At 41.6% G+C, this 12,832-nt stretch overlaps 1 protein-coding gene across 1 annotated transcript; it reads right to left on the bottom strand.

The window, feature by feature from the left end:
* Window positions 1–7,065: 7,065 nt before the first annotated feature.
* On the bottom strand, window positions 7,066–12,241 carry LOC136457096 (probable potassium transporter 2). Its single transcript, XM_066457137.1, has 10 exons — window positions 12,083–12,241; window positions 11,290–11,527; window positions 10,792–11,040; window positions 10,624–10,674; window positions 9,964–10,224; window positions 9,792–9,844; window positions 9,027–9,141; window positions 8,694–8,948; window positions 7,417–8,558; window positions 7,066–7,297 (listed from the first exon to the last, which is right to left on the bottom strand). Exons 1-9 carry the CDS (start codon window positions 12,122–12,124, stop codon window positions 7,471–7,473), a joined length of 2,352 nt encoding a protein of 783 aa, XP_066313234.1. The 5' UTR covers window positions 12,125–12,241; the 3' UTR covers window positions 7,066–7,297; window positions 7,417–7,470.
* Window positions 12,242–12,832: the final 591 nt, after the last annotated feature.

A 12,832-nucleotide genomic window follows, 5' to 3' on the forward strand; every position in this document is an offset into this window, starting at 1 on the left:
CGCTGCCTTGGGAGGGGGGGCAGGGGAGTATAGATGGCCAATGGCCCAGCCCAGCACGGCCCGATAGCCAACAGGCCAGCACGGCACGCCGTGCCTCCCGGGCCGTGCCTCATAGGGCCACAGGCCTAGCCTCCGGCCCAGTCACGGCACTATGGGCCGATTTCCGTGTCGGGCCGGCCCGCAAGGCATGACCAATTTCACAGGCCATGCCAGCCCGAGGCCCACTGGCTGTCGACAGAGAGAGAGAGAGGGGAAGGGGCTCGCCGCCGCTCGCCGCCGAGGAGATCGACACCGGATTCGGAGGAGGCCAGCGCACTCGCCACTGAGGAGGCTGACGCCCTCGAAGCTAGATCTGGAGGAGCCGCTTGAGGCCAGCCACCATGCTCGTCGTCCCTGGATCCGGTCGCGCCCGCCCTCAATCCGCCGCCGGGGACGCCACCACCCTAGATCCGCCATTGGAGGCCGAGCACGCCCTGGATCCGCCGCCAGGGGATGCCACCACCCTTGATCCGCTACCGGAGGATGGGCATGCCCTGCATCTGCCACCGGTGAGCGCGCCCACCCTGGATCCGCCGCCGGGGAGCGCCACACGCCTCCTCACGCGTGGATCTCGTCGTCCTCCGCCTCCTCATGCCAGATCTCGCGAAGCCGCTGGATTCGAATCTTGTCGGGGCTGCGAGCTCGGTGGATGCGCCGCCTGCTCCTGGCCGCACCGCCGCCCCACCGGGAGGAGGCGATGGAGATGGAGCGGATCGGGAGCCAGCGGTCCCGGTCGATGGAGCTGGAGGAGGGGCAGTAGGGGGCGAGGGGCAGCATAGGAGCGCGGTGGCGCCGCAGAGGAGTGAGTGCGGCATGGGGAGGGGACTGCGCAGGGAGGTGGGGAGGGGGAGGGGAAGCGAGTTAGGGTTCAGGGCCATGTCGCCCGCGTGGGGCTGCGTGGGGAGGGGAGGGGGAGGGGAATCGAGGGTGGCCGTCTGGCCGGGTGGGAACTAGGAGCGTGGGCGGTGGGGCTGCGGCGCTGCGCGGGCCACGGGGGAGGAGGCTGCAGCCTGCGGTAGACGAGCAGGCCGGGCTGCTAGCGGGACGCCTGTTCTGTAGCAGGCCGTGCCGTGCTGGCCCACGTGCCTGGGGTAAGGCCCAGGCACGGCCTGCTCCTCCGTGCCGGGCCCGCTAGCCGTCGGGCCGGGCCAAAAAAAAACGGGCCTTGGGCCGGGCCAACGGGCTCGGGCTGCATGGCCAACTATGAAGGGGAGAGAAAAACGGATGGGAATGGGAGGCAGGTGAAGGAGATATTTACTTTCCAACCAATCGGGCGACGACACGTGGAATGCTACAGTGAAACGATGGTGGGGTAAAATTAGAACGCAGATCATCAGATGGACGGTGAAAATTAATTTCGCTACCGTAGACCGTCTGGGAGACGTCCGAGGCTAGCCGGATATAAGAAGAAAACTAGTACAGGGCACGCACAGTGAAGAGAGCATGCCTGTTAATGCTACAAAATACATGGCTGCATAACTACAAATATTTGTTTGGTTTGCTGACTGTAAATATACATGGCACATGTGTTTTTTTGGAACTGCAGCAGATAAAGGGGAGTATATTAATGCATTTTACACGGCGTATTGGAACTATATTTTACATATTGAGTGGTAGACAGGTATGTAGTTGCTGACACTATAGGAATATAGCGCCGTAAGTAAATTTGAAGTAGCTATAATATACAAACACCCAGTCGAACAAACAAGGTAGTAAATAGGTTGAGGTGTTTTTTTTCCCAGGAGCCTTTGCAACGTGCAGAGGGATGAGATGGCAAGGCGATGACACGTGTATTTGGCGTGCAAAATACAACCTTGTGTGTGTCGTAAAATGATTAAGCGGTCATCTTGTTCTGTGGCATCACTCCCTGTAGCAAGGAATATAATGAATTAAGAAATAACAGGGAAAGAATTGGTTAACTATGTCCATCCTTCTTCTTTTTTTGCCAGAAAGCACAGCTTGAGCACAACATGAAGAAGGTTAACATATGGATATCCAATTAACAATCGAACTGTTTGCCAAGTTTTGGGATTAGAAATTAGTAATGACACAGTGGTATTTGCCATGTCAGCTTAGGTAACTATTGGCTTCATGACAAAACGGGAACGTGTAAAGCACAAGAAGTCGAAGTTTGTTTAGCTATTTTTTACTGAACAAAGGCAGGATTGGATATCATTTGAAATTACAGGGGCCGCCAACTGTGTCTGTCTCTCACGTTCACTTTTGAGTAGTAGTTATGTAGATTTAGTGCATATTGTGTCTCTGTGTCATAAAGCTGTCATATGTGTAATAAGTTCTTAAACACATGGCAAATAGATCCGTATAGATTGAGAAATTGTGGGGTAGCTATTTTGTGGAGTGAAAAAATGAGGGAGCAAGAGAGATTGTTTCGGTTTATGCAGGTTTTGTTCACTGTGTAATAACAGGCTCTGTTCAAGAGCACACATGCAGCCAATTTCATTGAATCAGACTTGAAGGTACAAAAGCCATCATGATCATAGATACGAAGAAGCAGGCAACCATACCTTAGAAAGGAGATCCGTCAATGCATATACTCTTTCTCCAACTGTTCACTTGCCGCTATGTATCACCAGTGAATATTGAATCCCTCAGGACAGGCCTCACTACAGATCAGGAAAGACGTATTACACCTAAAATTATTGAAATGGGCTATGTAGATAAGTCTGGAACCATTGAAAAGAGATTGCAGTCCCTAGATCATAAAAGTTGAATTTTCATTCGACAAAAAAGATACACATCAACAATTTCTCAATGAGGTTTGACCCTTTAAACTGGCAACATTTATGGAAGACGAGATGATAGACGCCGTAAGCTGTAAAAGTAGGGGGTTAGCTGTATGAATGGGAACTCATTTATAGAAATCAGAGCACCAAAAGAAACCTTTGAAAATATATTAGCAAGTATGTATCAATATGAAAATTGTCAAGTTCCCATCCATCATCAGCATTTCTATAGACACGTAGGATGAATCAAAGAAAAGAGGCAACAATCAATGATGATAAAGATAAACAGGGTCAAATCAATAACTGAGCTCTGTAGCTGGACTTATCCCATTAAGATCTGAGTTACTGAAATTAGAAATAGAAAATTTGTTATTTGTCATAACTTGACAATTTGAGACAGGGGTTGTAGTAGACGATGACTCCATTATAAGTAGTTAATGGACATATTGTACATGGACGAATTTAGGCATAGATATATAGAAGTGCCTACTTGAAACTATGAACCATGGACAAGGTGAGTAATTTATCGCAAGCTAACTAATCTGTAACACTTACAATGGCATGCTAACTACGGAAGCAAAAAGTAATTACTGCTGTGTAAAGGGAGCAAACTAATATAAGGAAAACTAAAAAAACCAAACAAATCCCTAAAGGGAGACTGTACGCAGGTTCAAGTTTATGTATCCCATGGTCTTTGGTGACGTACAAATTCTTCCCTGCTTACTACATGTTTCTTGTGCACATCAAGACCAACCTTACCATTGCACTGAAAAACTAAACTATGTGAGCACACAATTATCAGAAACTTTCAGTTTTAGTAAGAATGGCCCTCACAATTGATTTGTATCTACAGGGGAAAAAATCCTTAATGCCCTGCACTGAGAGTCAGTGCACCAATAAGTGAGAATAGAATTCATGGAGGAATAGTCTCCACCATTGCAATATTTGAATATTATTTTGTTCCTAAATAACACATCCATTGGAGATGCAAGGAACCCTTTTGGGACCTCACAATCTGTTATTTGTAGCAAATTAGCAACATTGTATAGGTATCACTTTTCTTTCTACATTTGTTGCAAATTCTAATCCTAACTTCGGAGTGTTTAAACTATTACCTATACTTTCAGATAGTTACATATGACAAAAATTTACTAAAAAAATCCAAAATCTTAGGTGTAATTAAAAATTATGTATATAAAAAAATAAAAAGGCAACTTCAATACCTATTGTGACCTGGAATAATATGTGCAAAGGAGCAGAAAAATATGGACTATGTTTCAGAGATCAGAAAGTTTATAAGAAGCACTTGATCAACAGATCCTGATGGAGAACCATCTTGGATTAATCATCCGTCAGGTAGGTGAGATTCAGTGAAAACTAAGATTTCGTTATTGCACACAGTACCTGTTTGTTTTGAGGAGCATGGTGCAATGAAAGTCGAACACTCTGAGCATCAATTTGACTCCCTTGCAGTATTCAGATGGCTTTGTCGGCACATGATCAGAAAGTATGGTAAGGCAACCAGTAAACAAAGAATTAGCTTACACATATGAAGTCCGAAATAGTTAATCAAAGAGTTTTAAGCATTTATGAACCAGGTCATAAATTGGACAAAATGCATGTACAACCAGGGAGACGAATGTTATCAACCAATCAAAGGAAAAAGACATAAGGGTACCTTGGCAGTTGATTGTTGGCGCAATGTGGACTAATAAAACTGCATCACACATTACACTATTTTTTATGTTCTACACACCACAAAAAAAACCACATACGCGATGTTGTACATACTGAACTGATAACTGAACAATCTTCTAGTACATACGCAGCACAAAAAATGGCTTTAGTGAGACTACCGCTATGAATGGCTCAGTGCAAGAAGAAACTATAGACAAAGTAAAATCAAATGACGTACCAAGTGCAGAGAGCTCCCACTCTATGCGGGGTCTGGGAAAAGGTGTCAGTGGTAAGTCTTACCCTCGTCTGTGCAATGCGAGGAGACCGCGACTCGAACCTGGGACCTTCCGGTCACAGGCGGTAAGACTCTACCGCTTGCACCAGGCCCGCACCAGGCAAAGTAAAACCAAGCCAATAATAAAACATAATATTGATGTATGGAACAAATTTTGTTCTATGGTTAGCATCTAGACATCCTTGATATAGAAGGTCAGGGTAATGATTAAGCTAATATTTTTGGAGGACGCTCAAGCCTTTATTTCAAAGTTGTAGGATATGTAGCCAGTTTGACACTTGAGTGACAGGATCAATTTTGAAGTTACAACAGCACGAACAATGGAGTCCACAACAGGTAGATTCTAATTTTAGTACTGATGAACTCGTGATATACGTATCAAATGTGGTAATGATTAACAACACAACATGACCCTCGTTAGTAATAGCAGTGCATGATGTAATATGCTGAGCTCCATTTTTTTTTGTCTGACTGTCCTTACAAACTGAGTTCCACTAATACAAGATCCTGTTTTTCCTCAACGTAGTTCTGTCTTGAATATTGGGGGAAAGAAGTCGAATCTAATCAGCAATACTCATTCAGTCATCACATGACATTTTGCATGAGTGTGTGTGTATATATATACACACATATATATATATGTATGTATATATATAGATATATACATATATATATGTATGTATATATATAGATATACATATATATATATATATATATATATATATATACATATATACATATATATGTGTATGTATGTATGTGTGTGTGTATATATATATAGATATACATACATATATGTATGTATGTATGTGTGTGTATATACATATATATACACATATATATATACATATATGTATGTATATATATACATATACGTATATATATATATATATACACATATATATACATATACGTATATATATATATATATATATATATATATATATTCTGTAGCCACCTCTATTTACGATAATTTTATATACTAATTTACGATAATGTCAATACATATTTACGATAGTTGGGTTACTATAACACATGGGGATATTTACCATAATGTTATATTAAACCACTTAGTAAGGAGTTACTATAATCTCGTAAATTAACATAGTAATTATCATAACTCAAAGTGGCTACAAAATAAGTTATTCTGTAGCCAGCTACAGGATAGTAGTTCTATATACTACCTGGCTACAAAATAACTTATTCCGTAGCCACTTTGAATTACGATAATTACTGTGTTAATTTACGAGATTATAGTAACTCCTTACTAAGTGGTTTACTATAACGTTATGGTAAATATCCCCATGTGTTATAGTAACTCAACTATCGTAAATATGTATTGACATTATGGTAAATTAGTATATAAAATTATAGTAAATGGAGGTGGCTACAGAATAACTTATTTTGTAGCCAGCTACTGAATAGCCTCTCCCTATATATATATATATATATATATATATATATATATATATATATATATATATATATATAGTGCAGGATCGTAAAGTCGGTAAAATCACTTAATCGTTTTATTTTATGCGTGATATGGGTAAGCTACCGTAAAGATTTCACAGCAATTTTAATAAAGAAACTAACTCTATTAATTATTTATAGAAAACTATAGAGAAATCTAGATCTATATTAATAGCAAAAAAAATACACTAAAACATGTGATGTTATGTGTTTACAGTGCAGTGCTAGTTGTGTAGAGTTCAATAAACTTAGTTTGGCATTTTTTATTTTTACTTGTTTTATTATGTTCTTTACAAAATTTCATCCATTTTAGATAAATAATAAATTTGCAGGAAAATAAAAAAACATCGTCAGGCCGAATTCAACCCAGTAAGGCTCAGGTCCGGCGATATACAGACCCGAGCGAGAGGCAGGCCGGCCTATTTAAAAGGTCTAGATTGAGGGTTGATTTCAGTAAAGTTCGAGAGCTTTTTAAAAAAAAAACTAAGAGAAGGCCTAAACCGTGGGTTGATTCGACTAAAGTTTGAGATCTTTTTCGCAAAAAGACCAGAGCTCGCACGATCTGGTCCGTCCGCATGGCCGATCCGATGGCCGGAAAAAGCAGGCGACGTAGCCACCCTGCCTGGCCCTGATAACAGGATTCCTATAGTAAGAATATATATATACCCTAAACCCTATATATATATATATATAATCTTTTCTTTTCAATAAAAAAACATTAACCAATATTTTATGTTTCAAGTGCCACCCCGCATTGTATAAGAAAAAAAAAATTGTCACGGCAAAATTGGGCAAGACAACACTGCCAGTCTGCTACGATAGAGAACGCTGACCAGCTTATAAAGAGAATGCGTATATTTCCATCACATAGCTCGCAGAAAAAATCACAGCATGCATGCAAATATGCCAAATGAAAAACATAACCGGCAACATTCTGCTGGTTTATTTAGGCTAAAAATAATATTAACAAGGAAAGTCTGCCTTCTCTACAAGCTGAAACTTAAGCACACGAGGGTCCTTGGCCCAGAAAGCACAAGCCTGAACTCCAGATGAAAATCCGCAGATAGCACTGAAGGGAAAACAGAAACGAAGGTTATTAGTTTAAATCAGTTTCTAAGTTAATTTCCACCTACGAAGGAGGGCAAAAAAAAAAAAAAAAAAGGCCCACATGTTCCAACGAGAACTCACCAAGCTTTGTCCCAACCGGGTATCCACATGTGAACTTAGACAATGGGCATTAGGCTAAACATAGTAGATCATGCCGACTTCTATCAGACTAATGTGTGGAATGTGCAGTGTGACTGATGGACCTCTGCAGTTCTTCCGGAGGAAAGAGTAGCCAACATCAATAGCAAACTTCTTCAGGAAACTTGAGCTCCTCCTAGCTTTGATATAAGAATGACCCATGATGTATGCCACCCCAGCATGTTTCGCTTCCACTATTGCCATGAGTTCTTCTTTCACTTGCTGACCCATGTCATCCTCCTCTGGGACCTCAAAGCGAACACGGCGGCGCCGGCTTACACTTGGGGATTCTTGCTCGTAAGAGGATTGCAAACTTCGAAGGCTTTCTGATTTGCTGCTCCTCGTAGTCATGGAGTCAGCTAGGCCGTTGAAATCTCTCATGGCCAATGGACTGCCAGAGGCATCAGTGGTGGTTATAACCGCCATCCTTCCTTCATTAGCGATATCATAACTTGCTGAAGAAGAAGCATCCTCGGCTTCCATCATAATAAACTTTGCAATGCTCATGACTAACATGTTCTCAAAATTGTCATCATCTCTCTGCACATCTTTGTAACCATATCTAACAATGCAACGGTACATCCGATATTCTTTAGGTCCAATCCTACCGACAAGGTATCGCTCATCTGGTGAAACATATGGCACTGGCACTGACTTCACACAAAGGAAGACTAGGACTTCATGGAAGGCAGGGAGATTAGTGACAAAATGTGAGAAGATGGAGGGTACACCAGTGACCAGCTCTGTGTAAATCAATCCAATACCAGGAACCCGAACTATGCCAAGGCTTGGACCCAGAGATAAGATGGATCTCATTGATACTTTGTTCTGTAGGTCAAACTGGTACTTCCTCCTTAACCCATAGTGCCAGATGTACATGACTGACATGAATATGAAAGCAAGCACAAGAGGCACCCATCCTCCCTGAGGAACCTTCATGAGAGATGACGAAAGATATATGGCTTCAATGGATCCAAAGAACACCAGGAAAACTAGCGCAAATATTATGTTCCTTTGCCAAACAAAGATTATTATCAATGCCATCAAGAATGTAGTAACAAGCATAACAGTCATGCAGGCAATACCTGGAAACACAGAAAGAAAAAACTACTGTGCTTAGACTCCCAGTGCATGAGAATGCTGGATTTTTTTTCAAATATATATATATATATATAGACAAGAAGGATCCCGATGCTTGTGAATCAATGCTAAAAGCTTACCGTAGGCATTGCCGATAAGAGTAGTATCACGAAATGCAATAGTGACAGCGACACAAAGAACCATAAGGATCCAATTTATTTCTGGAATATATATCTGCCCATAGATCCACCTCGATGTGTGAACAACCTTCACTCGTGGGAAACATCCCAAAGCATGGCATTGTTTCACAATGGAGAATGTTGCTGAAATAACAGCTTGGCTACCAACTACTGCAGCGAGTGTGGCCACCACGAATACAGGCCAAAACACAGGTTCTGCATGACATTACAAACTTAAATTACACTGTGTCCATGAAAAAAAGGAGGGGCTGGGGTGAGGGAGGAGACACAAACCTGGGATAGTATCATAAAAACTTGTCGGCATGTGAAATGTGTTCTTCGACAGAAATGCAGCATGACCCATATATTGTAGTATAAGGCATGGATATATGACGGTAATAAAGGCCACCTGAACCAAGGAGAAAACAATTGTACACTTTAAACATGTTTTGTTTCAGAAGGAGGTGCATATTTCAACCAAACATAAGCTGTATCCTTGTAGTAACAGACAAGTCAGACAATTAGAAAATCTAATAGGAATTCCCCAATTAACTGGCTTCTTTTGGGTTTCTGATATGTCTCAAATATGCAGGTTATATACTTTTAAAGTGAGCATGTTGAAATAAATTTCTTTTACATGTATAATTTGTTTAGTACAACAACTTTGCCGCTATTTTTTACAAGGAAACATATAGATTATATCTAAGTCATTTTTCATGTCTGCTTCATCACACAGCACACTTCACCACCTAATAAAATTACAGAACATAAAATTGATATACCCAAAAGGACTGAATGTTTTCCAGTTGAAATTCTAATGGAACGATCCTAGCTAGGTCGCTGACCCCAGGGGTTTAGACACCGGTGTGGTCAGATGGTCATGTGGTTTTTTGGGGCAAGTTTTTTTAGTCTGTCGTGTGTGTTTGGGGCCTCGAGTCTGGTTTTTCTAAACATGGCTTGTTGTACCTTTTCTTTCTTAATGAAATGATGAGCAGCTCTCCTGCATCATTCGAGAGAAAAAAATTCTAATGGACAGAGGATCATACTAGTTCAACTTACCCTGACAGATGCACTCTTAAAGTGACCAAGGTCAGCAAACATTGCTTCACTGCCTGAAAAGTGGAAAGTAGACCTGGTGATTAAATCCTAAATGACAACCAGATTATAAAAAAAAAGTAAGGGAAAGGCAAACATAATACATCACCGCACTGTAGGGCTGATAATAACTAACCTGTCATAGAAAGAAGGATCCCTCCTAAAGCAATCCATCCATCTTTACCTGTCTTTCTAAAGAACTTAACCATATAATAGGGAGAGAGAGCTTGATATATATTTGGGTTCCAATAAAGAATGTTGTATAAACCAATTCCTCCAATGGAAAACAGCCAGATGATGACAATTGGTGCAAACATGAATGCAACCTTCTGAGTACCTCGGTGTTGCAAGGCAAATAGACCAACCAACACAATGCATGAAAGGAGAACTACAGAACCTGTATAGGACACAAATTGCGTGTGAAACACAAACAGGATCAACATCTGAAGTAAAACTGGTGATTCTAAAAAAGTATGCCAGAGAATCTGAATATATAAATGATAAAAGGTGATCTTCATAAAAGCACAGAAATACAGAAAACATCCACTAATGTTCTATGATAATATGTGCAAATTTGTATTGTTCTATGATAATGGTTCTAAAATGTGTGGTTTTGTGATAATTTTGAGCACACAAGTATGGGTCTTAGAAATTTATTGTACTCCTATTTATCAAGCGAATTTACATACTGCTAGAAATTTGCAACCACTAGTACTCCCATAACAACAGGTGTGTTTTCAACATTTTTGCATCAAGATTCAAGAGCTATGAGTTCACATAGATGATTTGTACTTACTATGCTCTAAACCAGTAGCTCGAACTTGTAATCCAGACATAGATGAGAGGACTGCAAGAAAAGAACAAGCAGAATGAAGCATGATAAATATATAGAAAAGGTTGATAACTGCAATTTTTCTCAACATGAGAGGCAATCAAATAGATTAGTGTGGCAGTAAGTATCCACCTGAGATTGCTGGGGTAAGGACACCATCACCAATCACCATGCTAGCGCCACAGAGAACTATGAGAAGAAGCACAGTTCTCATTTTTTTGTGCTTCTCCAGAAACCTTCTTAACCATGGTGAAGATCCATTGCGAGGTGCAAACCCATTTCTGTAGTATGAAGAAAGTTCCTCATCGGCTGCTTGTTGATTTGGAAGCAAGCTGAGTTTTGCATGCCTGCAAAGGAGCGAATAGAGAGCAAATGGTCCACCTACAAAAGTGTAGGCAGATCTTATTCATTTGTAAGATACAAGTGCCAAGATAGGCCTTATTTCAGAAGATAGATTAAGGGCTATATTCATTTAATATAAGATCTATCAGGACGATAAACAGTATAGCCTTAGATTTTCTTACATATTGTTGCTAGCCAATATACATGTTGGATTACAACAAACTAATTCCATTCCATCCAGGCATATAAAAATATAGAGAGAATGTTTAGGAAGGGATATACACGCACCTTCACCGTTATCATCAGCACTCAAGACAATAGTGACATACTTCAGCAAAGGAATAAGAGTGAAGGTCCAGAAGATCAGGGAAAGCACACCGAACACTGTCTCCTGATCCTGGTACTGACTGAGCTTTCCAGAGAATGTACTTTTATAAACGTAAAGAGGTGATGTGCTTAGGTCCCCATAAACAACACCAAAGCTCTGGTAAGCTAAAAGCAATAGATTCATGTAGTACTGCCTCCGCTGAAATTGCAAGTCAGAACGACGACCGTTAGGAAATATTGAGAAGGATCATGATCTGCATATTCAAAGCAGCGCTCTAAAGTAGTATTACAATGCTCATTAATTGTCTTGTGTAACAAAAAAAAAATCAACAAGGGAAACGGTTCATATATATGCAACCAAATGACTGTTTAATAACAACAACATGGTGATATTATATATGCCCATGTCTGCTTAACACCAGTGATCCCCGATTGAAATAAAATCGCACAACCTGGCTAGTTTCCGCTTCCTGCTCCACCATTGTCGCCGCAACCAAACCGAAACATTTGCGGCCGAGAAATCGAACGATACTAAGTACTGTACCCTTCAGATTGGAACCCAGGGGAGGAATGAATCAGCCGAGAGAGCGACAGGTCGATCTAATCCCTGGTCCCCGTGAGGATCCCGCACCGGAATCCCCTAAATCTGACCACCGCAAGGACAACCCCGATCGCGACGCAGGCACACGCACCGGCCACCGGGGGCAGAGAGCGGAATCACGGCAATGAGAGAACGAGAGTGTGGCGCCCCTACCGGCAGCTGGTCGGCGCCGGCGACGCCGGCCTCGGCGTCCATCAATTCGAGCGGCGGCGCGAGGCGTCCGGCCCGGAGAGAGCGCGCGGCCCGACTGCGTCACGTCACGAGCCTCGCGGCAGTGCGGCACTGGGTAGGCGGAGGAGGGGCCCAGGCTATGATGGTTGATTGATTCATTTGTCACTGTGCAATTATTATACCCTATTTTTATTTATTCATTTATTTATATTCCGATTGGGCCCTTTTCAGTCGAGGATAACACTGTCTTCAACCATAACACCTAAAATACAAGACTCATTCGACCTATGAATAGCACTATAGGCAAAGGGTTCAATATCCATTCGGCATCTTCTTCAATAAAAGAATCTAAAAGAGAATCCTTTCTTCGAATGTGTTTTCAGGAGAGATGATGCTCATATTTGGGTTGTGGCTCTCAAGCAACCTAAAATGGGTCTCCCGTATAGGTACTCTGTTGAAGGCCGTTTTTTGTCTCTTGCTACCTATTTTGGGTTTATGTGTCCATATATGTCACCTGTTGAAGACAGTCTAATGCGAAACAACATTTACGAGTATTTTACTTTATCTGGCGCATTTTCGCTAAAACAAAAATTATGAGGAGGAAATTGAAGAATAGAATAGAAAATTTTTTAGATCAACTACGGGGGAACGATCCCCACATGTTTTCATTTCACAGATCTCGGCATGCCGGTGGGTGAAAGGGTGTAATGCACCTATTACAAAGACGACCTT

This window comes from Miscanthus floridulus, chromosome 6 (assembly GCF_019320115.1).
Source record: "Miscanthus floridulus cultivar M001 chromosome 6, ASM1932011v1, whole genome shotgun sequence".
Classification (NCBI taxonomy): Eukaryota; Viridiplantae; Streptophyta; class Magnoliopsida; order Poales; family Poaceae; genus Miscanthus; species Miscanthus floridulus.

Bases quoted from the DNA above. Each gene is read 5' to 3' on its own strand.
- LOC136457096 (XM_066457137.1), bottom strand. From the start codon at position 12,124: ATGGACGCCGAGGCCGGCGTCGCCGGCGCCGACCAGCTGCCG. The intron at 11,041-11,289 runs GTGCGTGTATAT...ACACTTTTGTAG, and splicing joins TGCTGATGATAACGGTGAAG to GTGGACCATTTGCTCTCTAT. The intron at 8,559-8,693 runs GTAAGCTTTTAG...CTGTGTTTCCAG, and splicing joins TCTTATCGGCAATGCCTACG to GTATTGCCTGCATGACTGTT.